The following is an 18,988-nucleotide window of genomic DNA, read 5'->3' as shown; positions in this document are numbered from 1 at the left end:
CTAATAAGGGTGGGTTCAAGCCCAACGTCTCGAGCATGTAATTTAGACTTCGCACTCCGTGCAGTTCTAAACGTGGTGCTATATTTTTGGATGGAAGTTTAAACTGAGACTCGAAAACAAAAATTACTGGAAAAGTTCAATAGGTCTGGCAGTAAATGCGGAGAGAAACGCAGTTAACATTTCAGTTGCCCCTGAGGAAGGGTCACTCAACCCGAAACATTAACTCCAATTTTTCTCCACAGTTGCTGAGCTTTTGCAGCAATTTGTTTTTGTTTCTGACTTATAGCATCTGCAGTTCTTTAGGTTTTTATTTGAATTGAGAGCCTTGCTTTACCCTCTTGGGTGGATTGCATAAAATTCTTGAAGAAGGATCAGGAAATTCCTATCCAACATCCAAGACCTCCAGATTCACCACATAGCCTAACCCAGGCCCTCCCGATAGTGCAACAGGCTCTCTCACTCCCTCAAGTGGTGCTTATCAGTATTGTGGGTGATTGCGTCATGACGCAGCGTGCGATGGGTGGCGCGGACTGAGCGGGACGGTTTGCGGCCTTGGGAGCGCCAAGCGAGAGCGGACCGAGAGCGGAATGTGAGTGGACGAGAATCCGTGTCCATCGGGGCCAAGGGGCGCCTGACTGCAGCGAGAATGGGCTCGCCGCTTTCGGGATGGGCCGCGTTCACTGCACTGTGACGATTTTAGAAGGATGAATAGTCCTTTGTACAGAATGGAATCTCGGTGTAGAACGGAGCCTGAGGCCTAGTTGAACGAATTTCATTGACCGGGAAACTCTGCTGTATCCTTGGGGCGCAGTGTCTGGGCCTGTGGTTGACACCTGACCCCGGGAATCCCCGCTAAGTAGCCCACTTGCCATGCTGGAGTCTTCCCCTCTTACTGAGTGGTCACTGGGGCAGCTTCCACACACCCCTGAACATTCCCAATACCTCTTCTTGAATGTGGTGAAATAAGAAATGAGGTGGGTCCTGTCAGTAGGGAATTATATAAGGCGTCAGTGAATATAGCGTCATAAATTTTAGATTAACGATGGAAAAGGACAAAGAACAAACCAAAAATAAGAAAAACTTAACGAGGAGGACGAGTTCTGCATTCAGTACTGTAATTAAACTCTGGACTGCCAGTCAAGAGGATGTACTTGAGGTACAGTTGGAAGTACATCCCCTAATGGGATTTTAGGATAAGCAAATTACCTTACTAAACAATGAGATAGATAGAGAATGACAACTTGAGAAAGTGTCTTTTAACGTAACAAAGTCTGAAAGTGCTTCAAAGGAGTATTATAAAACAAAACATGACATAGTTACAGAAGGAAATATTAGGTCAAATTATCAAAATCTTGTTTAGAGAGGTTAAAAAGATAGAAGGGATGATGACCTGGAGGGATTTGAAAACCAAAAGGTTTTTTTTATTAATTCATGGGATGACTGTGTTACTGGTTAGGCCAGCATTTATTGCCCATCCCTAATTGCCCAGAGAGCTGTTAAACGTCAAATCACATGTAGGCCACGTGAGGTAAAGGCTGACTGTTTCCTTCCCTAAAGGATGTTAGTGAACCAGATGGGTTTTTCTGACAACCAAAAATGGATTCATAATTATCAATAGACTCCACAATGGAGGGATTTGAACCCGGTCTTTGGATTAACAGTCTAGCGATAATGCAAATAGGCCATCGACTTCCCCAGAAAATAAAAAGTTAAAAAATTTAAGATGTTGACAGGGAGCCACTGTATTTTATTGAGCACAGTAAAGGAATGGGCAGCATAGTTTTGGATGGCAAGTTTGTGAAGAATAAATTTGAAGGCCAGCCAAGAAGTGTTTTGGCATATTAAAGCCTGACAATTGATGAAGACATGAAATTGAAATAGTAGAAGGATGTGTGAGACAAATATCATGTTGATAATTCAAGCTGACGGGAAAGGTCAGAGAGGGAAATTAAAAAGGAAACAAAGAATGGGAAGAGACTGGCAGCTATCATTAAAGACAATCCAAAAGTATATGAATAGTGAAAGGATGATAAACAAGAGTATTCCCATTTTGAGACCAAAAAGAAGGATTTATGCATCCAGACTGAGATGCTATAATTTGCGCTGGTCATTACTAAGGAAGATTTCTTAGTAGGCAAAAGTTGTCAGTCATGCTGTCATAATGAATGGCAAAGCAGGCTCGATGGCTGAATGGGAGCCTTCTATTTTGTATGTTTTTATGTTTCTATTTGGGAGCACATGAGATGATTTGTGGCCCAGAAATTGACAAAACTGGCTAAGTTGCCAAGACTGGAGGAGATGCACCTGAGGATACTGTGGGAAGTCAGGCCAAAACTTGTAGAAGCACAAGCCATAATCTTCCAAACCACTTTCTTAGGTGATGGCAGGGAATGAGAGTTGCCAGTGTTTGCACCTTTATTTAAAAAAAATCATGTCAGGATAAACCCAGCAATTCCAAGCCAGTCATTTTGACCTCCGTATTGGGAAAGCATTTTAAAAATGATAATCTTGGACAAAATTATGAATCACTTGGAAAAGTGAATTAATTAATTAAAGCCAGCAGGGATTTATTGAAGGCATATCCTGTTTAAATTGATTTGATCAGGTGGCGGATAGTTAATGAGAATAATGCATTTGCTATGGCATGCATGGACTTTCATATATTTGGTAAAGTGTTACAAAATAGACTTGCCAGCAGAGTTGAAGGCCACGGAGTATAATTAATAGCAGCAGCTTGGATACAAAACTGGTTTAGTTCGATGAAATCTTGAAATTGGAGCTTATATAGTGGGTTCTCTAGGAGAGTCGATGTTAGGGCAGTTGTTTTTCTTGGCTGTGTTAATAACAAATATACTTGGATGTACAGGGCATAATTTCAAAATATATGGTTACCACAAAATTGGACATTGGAATGAGCAGACTTATAACAAATGAAATTTATTGGCAGCAAGTGGAAAGTGATATGTTTTAGTAAGAAGAATAAGGATGGGCCACAGAAAATAAAAGAGTATACTTAAAAGAGAAAGCAGAATCAAAACTGCGGGTGTATATGTATAAGTTGAGAATGGCAGAGCAGGTTGAAAAAGTAGTTTAAAAAAACCATACAGGATCCTGCACTATATGGAGTCATAGAGTACGTAAGGGATGTTTTGATGAACTGTTAAAAACTCTGGTTTGCACTCAACTTGAATATTGTGTATTCTGGGCACCACATTTTCGGAAGCATGTGAAGCCATTAAAGACAGTATTGAAAGGTCCATGAAAGTAGTTCCACTGAGGACCTTCAGTTATGTGGATAGATTGGGGCTGTTCTCCAAAGAGTAAGTTGAGAACCGATTCAGTAGTAATGTTCAAAATCAGGAAGGGAACAAGTAGACAGAGCAGGTAGAAACTTTTTCATTGGTAGTGTGTGAGAGAATCAAGCCAATGATTAAAGATGAAAAGCGAGGCAGCATGAAAAACATTTTTATGCAGAGGCTGGTTAGGATCTGGAATGCTCTGCGTAAGAATGTGATAAAGGCAGGTGTAGTTATGGCTTTTAAAAATAACCAGTTAATTATCTGAAGATAAAACAATACAAAACTAGAGGCTGAGTGCTCCTACAGTGAGCTGAATGGTTTTCTTCTGTGTTGTAATGATCCTACAAATCTATGGCAGCACAGTGGCTCATTGGTTAGCACTGCTGTATCACAGTGCCAGAGATCCAGGTTCAGTTCCAGCCTTGGGCGACTGTCTGTATAGAGTTTGTGCATTCTCCCCATTTCTGCGTGGATTTCCTCTGGGTGCTCTGATTTCCCCCTGCACTCCAAAGATGTGCAGGTTAGGTGGATTGGCCATGCTAAATTGCCAATAGTGTTTGAGGATGTGTAGGTCAAGTGGATTTGCCACGGGAGCCGCGGAGTTGTAGGGATAGGATAGGATAGGGAGTGAGAATGAGTCGGATGCTCTTTGGAGAGTTGGTGTGGACCTGTTGGGCTGAATGGCCTGTTTCCACAGTGGGAATTCTATGGATGATTAGGAACTCTATGGATGATTAGGTGTGGATGATTTGACTGCCTAAACATGCTTTAGTATAGTATTTGCTCAAATACTTTTGAGAATGTGAGAGTTATTGACATTAGTGGATTTATGGTATTGAATTTAATTTAAAACCACCTTCCATAATTTTAGCATGTTGCATATGCAGGCTGTGGAGTTCCATTTTTGAAGTGTATTTGCTGTTGTAGAAAACAACCAATTTACACACATCATGCTGTTACATATAACAATGATAAAGGGTCGATCATCTATTCTGCTGATACTGATTGGGGGATAAACACTGGATTGGACACCAAGTTCAACTCCTCCGACGTTCTTCAAAATAGTGCATGAAATCTTTTCGTGTCCACCTTTAATATATTAATAAAGTCAGTTCCTCTATAACACAATGGTTGTGTTCTTGTGCAACTCCGTTCAGTAGAAAAATCCCGCTTTAGAAACAGTGCTTAGTGTTGGTGCTGTGATTGCTTTATAGCCAACATACTTTTAAAAGTTCACGCTGTAGAAACATTTTCCCCAATTCATCAATCATGTTAAGATGAATTCACGTTGACGAAATGTGCATTATAAGAGAAAGGCCTGTACGTGTCTTGGTGTCACAATTGTTTGATGTAGTCCCAGTGAAATGCCTTGGGTTTTATAATTTTAAAAGTCCTACATAAATGCAAGTTGTTGCAACGTTCTTTATTGAAAATGCAGCGTTCCCACTTAGGATATTAGTTTCCTAATTTTTCATTGTATCGCCACTTGAGATAATCTGCTCGGGTCAGACTACGTGGACTGTTGTTGCTACTGACCTCATTCTCACCTACAAGATGCACACTAACAATTTACTGAGACTTGTTTGACAGTATCTTCCAAACCAGGGACATCTGATACTTGGGAACACCATTATCTGCAATTTTCCCCCCAAAATGAACATCATCCTCGCTTGGAGTTATGTTACTTTTTCCTTTACTGGAGTCGGTAAAAGGCTGACAGCTCTCTACCACCCCTTTCTCAAGAACAATTAGGGATGGATAGTAAATGTTAGCCTTGTCAGTAATGCACTCAAAAAAGGAACAATTTTTAGAAATTGTTGAAGTAACAGTGCAATTGTACTATTATCTAGAGCCTAAGAGCACAGTCATATTGGAACTTGAAAGAAATTTGTTCACTTATCAGACATTGCACTGATTAGGTGATTAGATTACTTACAGTATGGAATGGAAGCATGTGTAAAACTCTGATTAGCCTGTATCCACTCTCTTAACCCTTCTCGTCATTTCAATTTTGTGAAATACACAATGGTTATCAATTGGGTGGTTTTGCAGTAACAACAGGAACAGATTATGATGGACTGTACCATGTGAATGATGGAACAGGACACATTCACTCCATACTGGGAGAGCCTTGGCAGCTGATAGGTCAGAAACTACAAGAACTCAAAGATCAGCAAGGCAGCGTATGTGTGGAACGTCAGGAGGTGGGGGCGGTACTAAACAAGTATTCTGCCTCAGTGCTTACTGTGAAGAAGGACATGGAAGTTATAGAATGTGGGGAAATAGATGGTGACATCTTGAAAAATGTCCATATTACAGAGGAAGTAGTGCTGGATGTATTAAAATGCTTAAAGGTTGATAAATCCTGCGGACCTGATCAGATGTACTCTACAACATTTTGTGAAGCTAGGGAAGTGATTGTTGGGCCCCTGTTGAGATATTTGTATCATCAATAGTCACAGGTGAGGTGCCTGAAGACTGGAGAATTGCTAACCTGGTGCCCATGTTTAAGAAAGGTGGTAAGGAAAAGCCAGGGACCTATAGACTGGTGAGCCAGACATCCATGGTGGGCATGTTGTTAGAGGGATTCCTGAGGGCCAGGATTTACATGTATTTCAAAAGGCAAGGACTGATTATGGATAGTCAGCATGGTTTGTGCGTGGGAGATCATGTCTGAAAAACTTGATTGAGATTTTTGATAAGGTAACAAAGATTGATCAGGACAGAGTGGTGGACCTGATCAATATGGACTTCAGTAAGGCTTTCGAAAATGTTCGTCATGGTAAACTGGTTGGCAATGTTAGATCACATAGAATACAAGGAGAACTAGCCATTTGGATACAGAACTGGCTCAAAGGTAGAAGACAGAGGGTGATGGTAGAGGGTTGACTTTCAGATTGGAGGCTTGTGACCAGTGGAGTGCCACAAGGATTGGTGCTAGGTCCACTGCTTTTCGTCAATTTATATAAAATGATTTGGATGTGAACATAGGAGGTATAGTTAGGAAGTTTGCAATTGACATCAAAATTGGAGGTGTAGTGCAAAGTGAAGAAGGTTACTTTAGAGTACACTGGGATCTTGATCAGATGGGCCAGTGGGCCGAGGAGTGGCAGATGAAGTTTAATTTAGAATAACGTGAGGTGCTGCATTTTGGAAAGGCAAATTGGGGCAGGATGTATACAGTTAATGGTAAGATTCTGGGGAGTGTTACTGAACAAAGAGACCTTGGTTCATAGTTCTTTGAAAGTGGAGTCGCAGGTAGATAGGATAGTGAAGGTGGGGTTTGATATGCTTTTGTTTATTGGTCGGTGGCATTGAGTATAGGAGTTGGGAGGTCACGTTGTGGCTGTTCAGGCTATTGGTTAGGCCACTTTTGGAATACTGCATGCAATTCTAGTCTCTCTCCTTTCAGGTGGATATTGTGAAACTTAGGAGTTCAGAAAAGATTTACAAGGATGTTACCAGGGTTTGAGCTATAGGGAGAGGCTGAATAGGCTTGTGCTGTTTTCCCTGGAGACTGAGGGGTGACCTGATAGAGGTTTATAAAGTCATGAGGGGCATTAATAGGGTAAATAGCCAGGGTCTTTCTTTTTAGGGTGGGGAAGTCCAGAACTAGAGGGCATAGGTTTAAGGTGAGATGGGAAAGATTTAAAGGGGACCCAAGGTGCAACGTTTTCATGCAGAGAGTGATGCATGTATGGAATGTGCTGCTAGAGGGCTTGGTGGAGGCTGATATGATTACAACATTTAAAAGACATCTGGATGGGTTTATGAATAAGAAGGGTTTAGAGGGATAGGGGCCAAGTGCTGGCAAATGGGACTAGATTAATTTAGGATATCTGGTCGGCATGGACGAGTTGGACCAAAGAGTCTGCTTCTGTGCTGTACATCTCTGTTACTCCATAACTTGATCAGAATCAAATTGTTGGAAAAACTCAACAGGTCTGCTAGTTCTGAAGGATCACTGGACTCAAAACATTAATCTACTTTCTCTCCACAGATGCTGCCAGACCTGATGAGTTTTTCCATTAGTTTTTGATTTTGTTTCTGATTCACAGCATCCGCAGTATTTTGGTTTTTTTGAGAAGAACTCACTATGGATTCTGAATTAGTTTTATCATTGCAAATATTTACGTTAAGGTGAGCATTCTGTTTATTGATGAAATGATGGCAATGAATCACTTGATATCTCTTTGTTAAATAGATAATCTGCCAGTAAGCTGCCAAAAAATGAGATGTAAATACAGTATGGTTCTAGAGCAGTAAAGTTGACTGTAGAACTTAGATATAACCTTACTGAGTAGTGAAGCATGGCCTCAAGGCCAGACAAGCTTTTTGTACTTTTATTTGTTGTCAATTTTAAAGCATTTTCTGCTTCATTGAGGATGTCTCCTGGTTTTGTTCCCACTATTGTCTGATGTTAATTGTGCACTGGTGATATTGTGCAACACCATAAAAATCTCATTTCATCTGGCACAAATCTTACAGATTAAAGGAAATGTGAACAATGCTTTAGAGGTGCACTCATTGTCGTTCACAGGAGAGCTACTAGGATGCAAATGGTGAAATTGGTTTGGGATTTTCAAATACATAGAGCACAAGAAAAGATACAAGATTGGTGATGTGAGGAATTTTTCAATACAGTAAGGTGTATTGCTGTATATGCAATACAATCTCAGATTTACAGGGATGGTGAAAATCAGCTTGGGCCAAGTTTACAGGAGCCAATTAAAATCAAAGTACTGGAAATAGCACATCTGTGCAGAAAGGGAAAACACCATTAATGTAACCTAAGTTTTTCCAGCACTTTCTTTTTGTTTGAAACTTCTAGCATCTGCAGTTTTTTTATATAGTTGAAGAAACCACTGTTGCTGTGTAACCAAATCAGGTTTGATATATCTGGCCGAATAAAAATAAATGGGCAGCAGATCCTATTATTAATCCTTCTTAATTATTCCATTCTTTGAGAGAAGTTCTGAAACATGTGTCTTTGGCCAGTACTTGGGCCTGCAGTGTACCTGCAGAGCATATCAGAATTGTTATCCTGACTCTGCAGGTGGTAGTTGTGCAAACAGAATGAAGCACAACCTGAAATCCGTGTTGGTAACACTTGGTTTGTTATGTGGTTATGTCTGATTGTATTTGTACCAGATTTCTGAGACCTGTGGGGCACCTTGTGAGCTCTCAGTATATGCAATTGTTGAATGCTGCGTTGTTGGGCTCTGAGTCATTTGATACTTTGTTGACATATGTTATTCCAACTTCCTGATTATTATTATAGTACATAAATAGCGTTGAGGTACAGACCAACTACAGTCAAATTAAGAACAAAGTTGAATGTCTGAGTGTACTTTTTATTCCTTTGTATTGCAAAGATCAAAAATGCTCGACATTCATAGGTCAGTCAGCAACTAAAAAGCTTGCCTGAAATGTTAATTCCTCTTTGATTCTGAAGTTGTTGTTGTTGTTGTTTTTATCCAGCCTGGTCTAATTTCAGATCATATAAGGTCCTTTGCCCCTCTCCATGCAGGCTTATGGGTTGCTTTCTACCACAGACACCATTTGCTTGGGCTTAGTTGTTAGCGGTTCCTTACTTTCTTTTACTCAGTAACTTTTGATAATACCTTTCCAACAGGGCTCCGTCGCCGACCAAGCGTAAAGAACACACTCAAGAAAAATCCAAAGACAGGACCAAGGAAAAATCTAGTATCAAGGAGTCAAGTGAGAAAGAACGAGGTCGTGATAAGACCCGCAAAAGGAGAAGTGCCTCAACTGGGAGCAGCAGCACTAGGTACCGCGAGAGTAAATGGGCTGGGCAGCTATTCACATCACATAAGCCACCCGTACCAATTTGGAACCTATGTGATGAATTCCTTTTCTTATGGCAGTGTGGGAAATAGCATCAAGGTGCATGTCCACCAAAATGCTAAATTCTGGGTTTTTAATGAAAAAAATCTTTTAGTGGCTAAATGGTCTCTTGCAGAAAATAATGTTAATTAACAGTACTGAGAACTGGTTGTTCTAGCATGTTCGGTGTGGGAGCTGAGAATTCAGTGCATGCTCAATGACTTGAGTGAATAATCTACGCAGATGCTCCAGACTTGTGGTAATTGGGTGCTGCATTGTTGAAGGGCTCTGCTCATGGACTGCCTAGGTGGGCCACAAATATGAAAATTGTGATAAATGCATCTGACTGGCAAAAATTACTGTTGTGCTGAAGTTCATTCCTAGCAGAAAATATGTAACTAGAATACAAGATCTTGGTAAATACAGTGACCGTCTGTAAATTTCTTTGCAAATTAGTGCTTCTGATGACTACTAAATAGTCTGGTCTTTGTGCAGGCATAGTGTAAGTTCTTTGATAATTAAGCAGTCTTCCTTTGATGAAACCAGGGACTTTAGCAAGGAAATTTGGTGATAATTGTTGCTATGATTTGTTAATTCTTACAACTTTTAATGTTATCCTTAATACCCTGCCTTGTTAGCCCACCCCAAATGAATTATCTCTCACTTTTTCAGTTTGTATTAAGAAAAAAATAATTATTTTGTAATGCCCTCAATTTGTATGGAATGACATTACCTACCAAACAACAGTGACTACTAGTAGGAAGTTCATTGTATGCAGAGCTTTGGATTTTTGGTGTGATTTAAGTATAAATTCCTTTTTTCACACTGGTCAGATGAAAGTGCTAACAAAAATAAAAGTCAGTCCAAATCTATTATAGCTTTAGCCCAATTCTTATTGTGGAACACAGCCAAGGCAGTTTTTGAGGAATTATTGTTTGGGTTAGCACCACTGCCTTAAGGGGGGAAACATGTAAGAATTCTATTCCATCCTTTTTCAGCTGAAGTCAGCTAATGTAGTACACAGTCTGATAAACCTTTGGAGCTGGAGTTCTTCGGAGCTTCACCCACGTAATGTGTTGAAGCAGGAATGCTGTCATTGACAATAAAATTGTACCAAGATTGCTTCAGTGATGTTCTTTGTTTTCTAGTATGCAGCAGAGTGAAGTCACTATTTAAGTCTTGCTTTTAAATGTATGCTTGGAGCATTGAGTAGAGGACAGTGCATGTGGCTAGGATCTGAAAGTTGAGCTCTGCATCTGCAAAAGTAATACCCCTTTTGTGGTATTGTCAAGGACATAGATTAGCTTGAATCCTAACCTTGTCTGCTGTCTGTTGATACATCTCTCTTTTTCTCCCTTGGTAACTCTCTCACATTTCTAGCTCCAGCTCCAGTTCGGGATCCAGTTCTACCTCTGCCTCCAGCAGTGGATCGAGCTCATCCTCAGCCTCTAGTCGCTCTGGAAGTTCTAGCAGTTCTCGTAGCTCCAGTTCTAGTACTTCCTCTGGATCTCCAAGTCCGTCCCGACGCAGGCATACCAACAGGAGGCGCACTCGTTCAAAGTGAGTTCAGTAAAAACACTTGCAAATAAACTGTTGCAAACAATTCAGTGAAACTCTTTTATCAATAATTATCTTTTGACTCAGAGAAGCAATTTTGATTAGATTTTGCGTTTCAACCTGTCCCTTGGTTAGGCAGGAACTAAACTTCTGAATCAATAAGGCAGTGATTGTCAGTTCAAATCTCACTCCTGTTTGAGAACTTAAGTTCAGTTTTTCAAAAAGATCTACCAGTAAAAAGCTGGTTTTAATAAGTGACTGTGTAGCTTGTTAGTTTGTTATAAAATCCCAGCTGTTCACTCGTAATAAAAGTAGAAAACATTTGAAATACTCAGGTCTGGAAACATCTGTGGTGTCAGGGTTATTACCCTAAATGATTAACTCTTTCTCTGCATGTGCTGTCAGAGCAGCTGAGTATTTGTGGAATTCACCTTTTCCAGCATCTGCAGTATTTTACTTTTGTATTACTGGTTCACTCATGTCCATGAAAGAAAAAACCCTGGTGTTATTTTGCAATGTGTGCCTCTGTTATTCTAGCTGTACACCAATAAGGTTTACTTTTAAAGCAAAATACTGCATGGTGCTGGATAGCTATAATAAGAAGAAAGTGCTGAAAATAGCAGTATCTCTGGAGAGAGACAAACACAATTAACATTTCACTTAGGTATGACTCTTCAAAACTCCTCAGAAGTGTCAAAATGTGAAGAGTATATGCTGTCTAAAAGACAAAGGTGAAAGAAGAAAAACAAAAGGGCTGAGATAAAGGTGGAAGATGGGAGAGATTGAAATGATAAAAAGACAAAGCTGTAATACTGATTGCTGTAAAGAAACACAGCAATTGCCAAAGTGTATGTAAGTGCTTTGAAGGAGATTCTGAAATGGTTTACTAGATTGACACCTGGAATGAGAAGTTGTCTTGTGAAGATAAATTGGACAGGCTAGGTTAGTTTTCGTTGGAATTTAGAAGAACAAGTCATAGGGATGTACAGCACAGAAACAAACCCTTCAGTCCAACCCATCCATGCTGACCAGATATCCCAACCCAATCTAGTCCCACCTGCCAGCACCTGGTCCATCTCCCTCCAAACCCTTTTAAATGTTCCCATTGTACTAGCCTCAACCACTTCCTCTGGCAGCTCATTCCATACATGTACCACCCTCTGAGTGAAAACATTGCCCCTTAGGTCTCTTTTACATCTTTCCCCTCTCACCCTAAACCAATGCCCTCTAGTTCTGGATTCCCCCACCCCAGGGAAAAGACTTTGTCTATTCATCCTATCCATACCCCTCATGATTTTATAAACATCTATCTCAACCTCTGTCGCTCCAGGGAAAACAGCCCTTGCCTATTCACTTCCTCCCTATAGCTCAAATCCTCCAACCCTGGCAACATCTTTGCTGAACCCTTTCAAGTTTTACAACATCTTTCCGATAGAAAGGAGACCAGAATTGAACACAATATTCCAACAGTGGCCTAACTAATGTCCTTTACAGCCGCCACGTGACCTCCCAACTCCTGTACTCAATACTCTGACCAATAAAGGAAAGCATACCAAACGCCGCCTTCACCATCCTATCTACCTGTGACTCCACTTTCAAGGAGCTGTGCACCTGCACTCCAAAGTCTCTTTGTTCAGCATCACTCGCGAGAACCTTATCATTAGGTGTATAAGTCCTGCTAAGATTTGCTTTCCCAAAATGCAGCATCTCACATTTATCTAAATTAAACTCCACCTGTAACTCCTCAGCCCATTGGCCCATCTGATCAAGATCTCATTGTAATCTCAGGTAACCTTCGCTGTCCACTACACCTCCAATTTTGGTGTCATTAGCAAACTTACTAACTAAACCTCTTATGCTCACATCTAAATCATTTATATAAATGATGAAAAGTAGAGGACCCAGCACCAATCCTTGTGGCACTCCACTGGTCACAGGCCTCCAGTCTGAAAAACAACCCTCCACCACCATCTCTGTCTTCTAACTTGGAGCCAGTTCTGTATCCAAATGGCTAGTTCTCCCTGTATTCCATGAGACCTAACCTTGCTTACCAGTCTCCCATCGGGAGGGTTGAATGAAGTACATAAAATCCTGAATGGACTTGTCAAAGTGGATGCAGAAAGCATGTTTCCTTTGGTGGTTAAGTCTAAAACTGCATTAAAGTTAGGTGTTGTCTTATAACAAATATAAAACATATTTTCTCTGTTGGTGTGCAACTTTGGAATCTCTCAAGGCGGTTGTGGCAGAGTTGTTGAATGTTTTTGACCTGGTGGTAGATTTTCATGAGGCAAGGGGATCAAAGGTTATCCAGTGTAGATAGGAATAAGTAATTTGAAACACAAACAAATTAGCTGAAAAAATGTATTGATGGAAAAGCGCAGCAGGTCAGGCAGCATCCAAGGAGCAGGAGAATCGACGTTTCGGGCATAAGCCCTTGTTCAGGAAACAAACAAATTAGCCATGATCTAATTAAATGGTAAAATGGTCAACTTCTGCTTCTAGTTTACATTTTTGTAACTGTTACAAAATCTGTTACCAGCGATTCCTGTTTGAAAAACTGGGCCATTTAGCACTCTGGGAGTATTACTCAACATGATAGAGGGCATCCTTAATTTGAAGGTAGGACTTCATCTCCGCAAAGACTATACAGTGGTCACTCCTACAAATGCTTTCTTATGAAAGAGCGAAACTGGACGGATCACTGGCATTGACCCAGGCACTAGAAATAACAAAGGAGGGCCTACCCTTTTTACACTATTAAGTTCTCTCTACTAACCAGATTTGGAGGAAGTGTATCACAGATTAGACTATCAACAGCCTGACATAGTCATTCTCATGGAATCATACCTTACAGGCAATGTTGCAGACAGTGCCATTGTCACTTGGCATGTCCTGATAGTGGAAAACACCTTCTGTACCAAGTGGCATACAGGTGGGAATAATTGCTGGATTCCGTCAACTCTCATAGCATTAGGTGAAATGTGGCTAAGGAAACCTGCTGATCACCACACAACTTCCTAACCAAAAGAAACCAAACAAGGTTAGTTCTCCTCCATGTTTAATACTTGGAGGAAGCATTGTCAGTGGCGGGACACAGAATATACTCTGCGTGAGAGACTGCATTGCCTGTCACTAAAGGTGACTCAGTACCAACATTACTGATTGGATTGGCTGAGTCAAAAAGGAAATAGCTGCTAGACTGAGTCTCTGTCAGCTGACAGAAGAATGTCCTTGACATCATCCTTACCATCTGCCTATAGCAGATACATCTGAGTGACCACTGCACAGTCTTTGCGGAGATGAAGTCCTGTCTTCAAATTAAGGATGCCCTTTAACATGTTGAGTAATACTACCACTGTGCTAAATGGCAACCCAACCCTGACTGCAACTCCAATCTCACGCTCTTCTCTCGAAAGGCAGCAAAGATGAGAGCAATGTGAACCTATCATTGGAGAAAGTGGAGCATTGTATATGGAGTTTGTGCGAGACAGGATCTGAGATTGCAGGAACGGCTCTGATGTTCCCACATTGGCTGTTTCTCCAGTCATAGCTTTGCAGTTCCCACTCTTGCTGCAATGCTGAAATTTCAAAGAAAATCTTGGTAGGAATTTTAGAGTAAATATTTAAACTGGTGGATTTCAGAGATCTATGCAAGTTGCAAATCCCTAAATGACAGAAATATCTCATCTCTGGTAAACACTAACTCATTTTCATTGGATGGCATCTGCTGATGATTTTACTGTTCTCATTTTCACTGACTGTATACCCACCTTTTGTTTCTTCTCTTGACTCATTACCATCTATTTCTGCCTTTCAGTCTTTTCGTCCTTTGGTTTACTTGTTGATGAGATGTGAGCATTGCTAGCAACCCTATTTTTAATTGCCCTTGAAAGGCTGGTAGTGAGTCACTGCCTTAAGATGCTGCAAATGGTGGGCAGGCACCAGCTTGTTGCTGCTGTGATCTCTAGTAGCCCATATTTTGTTAGTGGTCAGCATGGGAGAGCTGTCAGGATTGCAGTCCTGACCCTGGACCTCATGATCACCTGGCAACTTTACAAACTTAATAGATTGAGGAATAGCCTGTCCATTGGGCAACTTGCAGGGAACTAAATGGCATTAGTGTGAAATATGGTTTCTTCAGTTTGTTATTGTGTTTATATATTTTCATATAGAGCGCTGTGTCACCCTAGTGGCTCTGTCTCTTTCACAGCTTCATTGAGTTGGATGCAAAGGTGATTACAATGGTTTTAGAAAATGGGTGAGGAGGGGGTTTATGAGATTTTGGGTGGTAGAGGAGGCAGACTTTGGATTGTTCAGTGTAAAAACAATACTGTAGTGCTGGAAATCTGAAATACTGGATGCTGGGGAAGCTGAACAGCTCTGGCAGTATCTGTGGAAAGAGAAATAGTTAACGTTTTGAGACTGGTGTGACTCCTCTTCAGCTCTGGGATTGGGCAGTATGGAAGTAATGTGAAATTCCATAGTAATAGATCAGAGCTTTGTGTTGCTTGACCCATCTAGGAAATATTCCATTTGGGACTCTTTTAGCTTGAAGTTGTAAATGTTCTTTGGTGAATTATTGGGAATTCTAATCAAATTTGCAACCAGGCATAGATCACTCCAAGATCCCTTCATTGCAGGTGGGATAATTTTTTTGAACTTTGAATACATTTTCTCCAACATCATTCACTCCCAGAGATGTGCAAATGCAATCTGTTTGTAGTAAGCAGTGATCTACTCCATATGTATAAACTGTTGTTTGTTGCATTGACAGATCTAAATCACCAAAACGAGATGACAAGGAAAGAAAGAAAAGAAGTCCAACTCCCAGGCCAACGAAAGTGCACATTGGCAGGCTGACAAAGAATGTGACCAAGGTAATGGTTTTACCTAAGTTTGAGGTGAGCTACAGCCCCAGATTAATGGAACTGTTGGGGTTTTTGGGCAGATGGCACCAGGACACTGTAGCTCTGGCCCACACACTGCAGGATGACTTGGGTGGAAATGCTTTTTCTGTCAAAATTTTCTGCTTGCATGGTTTTTGTTATTGGCATTGACAGTTTCAGGAATTAGTTTCTTCTTCTCCCAAACAGAAGGATTTTAACTAGTCACTGACTTCTGAAAGCTTTAACACTTGCCAAGAGATGTATAGCACGCAAACAGACCCTTCGGTCCAACCCGTCCATGCCGACCAGATATCCCAACCTGCCAGCAACCCAGACTGTAACCCTCCAAACCCTTCCTATTCATATACCCATTCAAATTCCTTTTAAATGTTGCAATTGTACTAGTCTCCACCACATCCTCTGGCAGCTCATTCCATACACTTACCACCCTCTGCGTGAAAATGTTGTCCTTTGGGTCTCTTTTATATCTTTCCCCTCTCATCCTAATCCTATGCCCTCTAGTTCTGGACTCTCCCACCCCAGGGAAAAGGCTTTGTCTATTTATCCTATCCATGCCCCTCATGATTTTGTAAACTTCTATAAGGTCACCCCTCAGCCTAGGACGCTCCAGGGAAAACAGCCCTAGCCTGTTCAGCCACTACCTATAGCTCAAATCTTCCCTCCCTACTTCTGTAATTTGCAATCCTGCAAGATATCTGCACTCTAATTCTGATTTTAATTATTCCATTTAATTTCTTAGCTTTAAACATTGGCATTCTCTCTTTAAACCACCTCACCTCTATCTATACCCTTTAAAATGCTTCTTAAAATTGATAAAGCTTTTGCTCATTTGCCTTAACATTTCCATGTAATTTGGTGTCATGCTTCATTGTATATCATTTCTCTGAAATTCTTGGAATGTTTTAATACATTAAAACTGGAACTGTGTCACTGTCATTAGGTCAAAATCCTGGAGCTCCTTTCCTTACAGCCATGTGTGTCCTTACACCACAGGGACTTCAGTGGTTCACCAAGGTAGCTCAGGGTAGCTGTCTGCAGGGTAATTGGGGATTATGATAAATGCTGGGTCAGCCAGTGATACCCACTTTGCACCTGTGAATTAAAAGAAGCTCCGATGTGTTTTGGAGTGGGCTGAATGAACGTTCTGTTCAGAACTTTTGTGTACTCTAACGCTGCAAACTGTGACTGATGCTCTTTCTTTGGCCACAGGAGCACATCATGGAGATCTTCTCTACATATGGGAAGATCAAACTGATTGATATGCCACTAGACCGCTTCCACCCTCACTTGTCCAAAGGTTATGCCTATGTGGAGTTTGAGAACCCAGATGATACAGAGAAGGCTCTGAAACATATGGATGGAGGTAACAGCTAATTTAGAGACAAAACTCCCATCGTGTGACTTTAATATGAGTGATAGACAGTCAGTCAACATTCAGCAGAATACAGACAGACCAAAATCATCAGTAAAATGGCTAATTACTATTATACTGTATTTCATGCTGTAAATTCTCTTGTACAGCAAAATGAGAGTATTTTTAATTGTCTTGTGCACATGGGGACAACATCCTTGGGAAGTGGTATTATGATGACAGTATTTATAGAGGATTTTAATTTTTGAATGATTATTCAGTTTCTTCGTCCCACAGCCTTCAAGATGAGAGCAGATGCATATTTTGCTTGCTGTCCTCACACAATTTGGTTTGACATGAGTTTGTAGGCTTTGCTGAGTGAATGGGAAACTGGCAGGTCAAGCCTGAATCCAGATCTTGAGCTGATTTTCCCAGCCTAGCAATGTTGTGTTGTTGGAAGTGGGGATATGCTGTACTGGAACCAAAGTCCTGATTGCCTGATAAGGTAGATACAAAAATCCTACAACACTATTCAGATAGGAACAGGAATTCTTGCCACTGCCCTGGCCATTGTTTTGCTCTTGTTTATTGTGAATGATTAGTAGATTTATTTTCTCACCTGATGTGGTGCTGTAGGCATACACCGTCTAAATTTTATTTTCCATTGAGCAGACCTCTGAGGTTGGAGTATATATTGACTTCCAAAACTAGAAATCAATGCATTGGCACACCTCTGGGCAGCTTAGAGGGAACTTTGATGTGTGGCATGTTTTGAAAATGCATTGGTTCTGCTGAAGACTCTTGTCTTCTTGCGTTTTACCCAGTTTGTTTTGTGTAGGTCAGATCGATGGTCAGGAAGTAACAGCGACTGCCGTGTTGGCTCCTCGGCCCAGACCATTGCCTCGACGAATGACGCCTCCACGTAGAATGCCACCACCTCCTCCCATGTGGCGTAGAACTCCCCCACGAATGAGGAGAAGGTTAGTTATAGGATTAGGTTTTCTCTGGTGTGTGTGGCTGTTTAATTTTTAAACATGTGGCCCATTGATGTCAAGCTTTAGAATGGTGCATAATTTTTTTGGCCTGGGGATGCATTGCCACATGGAGACACAGAGCTGACTTAATGCTTGTCTTGTGACACAGGTCCCGCTCGCCTCGCAGACGGTCACCAGTCCGCAGACGGTCTCGGTCACGATCACCAGGACGCCGGCGTCACCGTAGCAGATCCAGCTCCAACTCCTCCCGATAAAGACTGTAAATTTTCTGGGGCTTCTGTTCATAAGATAAATCTTGAAATGGAGGCTCAAACGTACTTTGGCAATTTAGTGAATTTTCCCCATCTCTTAACTCTGTTCAGGTTGTGTTTTACTTCAGTTCTGTAATTAAGTGGGTGGGTGGGTGGGTGGGAGGGCGTAGGGAGAAATTCTGTATTTTAAATGTTTGCACATAATATGTGCTCTGTTTGGGATAGGATGGGGATGGAAAGGTACAACCCAGGACTGTGAGAATGTCCATGTATTAAATGAAGGCAAATACGGAACACTATCCAGTCATCAAATTATAATGGTCATCAAGACAGCACCTGGGGTCTTGGTTGCTATTGTTGATGGTAGAGCAGATTCCCTGTCAGATTGACCTCCAAACAAATGCAGTGTTGTTGAGATGAAGGAGGTGCTACTCATGATTTGCTCCAACATGGGACTGGTTAAGTTTTGCTTCATTCACACAATCCAAGTAGAAAATGAACAGAGAAATAATGTTTGGATTCAGATATGAGTTTTAATTCACACATGGGGACGTTCTGCAGGAGTTGAGTATCAAGAGTGACTCTGTCCAATTGTTTTGGATTTTTGTATTTTTTTTTTGGTTGGATCCTTTGCTGTATTTATACCATTTTTCTGTATAAGTTCTATACTTCAATAAACCAGGATCATTATCTGATGGTCAGTGAGGAATTTATTTGACAAACATAAGCCTGCAAACAGTCCAGCATGTCAAACACTGATGACATGATTGAAATGAAACTC

At 41.0% G+C, this 18,988-nt stretch overlaps 1 protein-coding gene across 1 annotated transcript; it reads left to right on the top strand.

Annotated features, from left to right (window-relative positions):
* The first annotated feature begins 954 nt into the window (after positions 1-954).
* rnps1 (RNA binding protein S1, serine-rich domain) lies at positions 955-18,902 on the top strand. Its single transcript, XM_043711500.2, has 7 exons — positions 955-974; positions 8,935-9,090; positions 10,527-10,706; positions 15,478-15,580; positions 16,820-16,973; positions 17,800-17,941; positions 18,105-18,902. Exons 1-7 carry the CDS (start codon positions 970-972, stop codon positions 18,208-18,210), a joined length of 846 nt encoding a protein of 281 aa, XP_043567435.1. The 5' UTR covers positions 955-969; the 3' UTR covers positions 18,211-18,902.
* Positions 18,903-18,988: the final 86 nt, after the last annotated feature.

The sequence above is a fragment of the Chiloscyllium plagiosum genome, unplaced genomic scaffold, assembly GCF_037043375.1.
Source record: "Chiloscyllium plagiosum isolate Xiang-an unplaced genomic scaffold, Cpla_swu_hap1 HiC_scaffold_20, whole genome shotgun sequence".
Taxonomy (NCBI): domain Eukaryota; kingdom Metazoa; phylum Chordata; class Chondrichthyes; order Orectolobiformes; family Hemiscylliidae; genus Chiloscyllium; species Chiloscyllium plagiosum.
This window is presented reverse-complemented; position numbering and strand designations above follow the sequence as displayed.

Bases quoted from the DNA above. Each gene is read 5' to 3' on its own strand.
- rnps1 (XM_043711500.2), top strand. The intron at 10,707-15,477 runs GTGAGTTCAGTA...TTGCATTGACAG, and splicing joins AGGAGGCGCACTCGTTCAAA to ATCTAAATCACCAAAACGAG. The intron at 15,581-16,819 runs GTAATGGTTTTA...CTTTGGCCACAG, and splicing joins TGACAAAGAATGTGACCAAG to GAGCACATCATGGAGATCTT.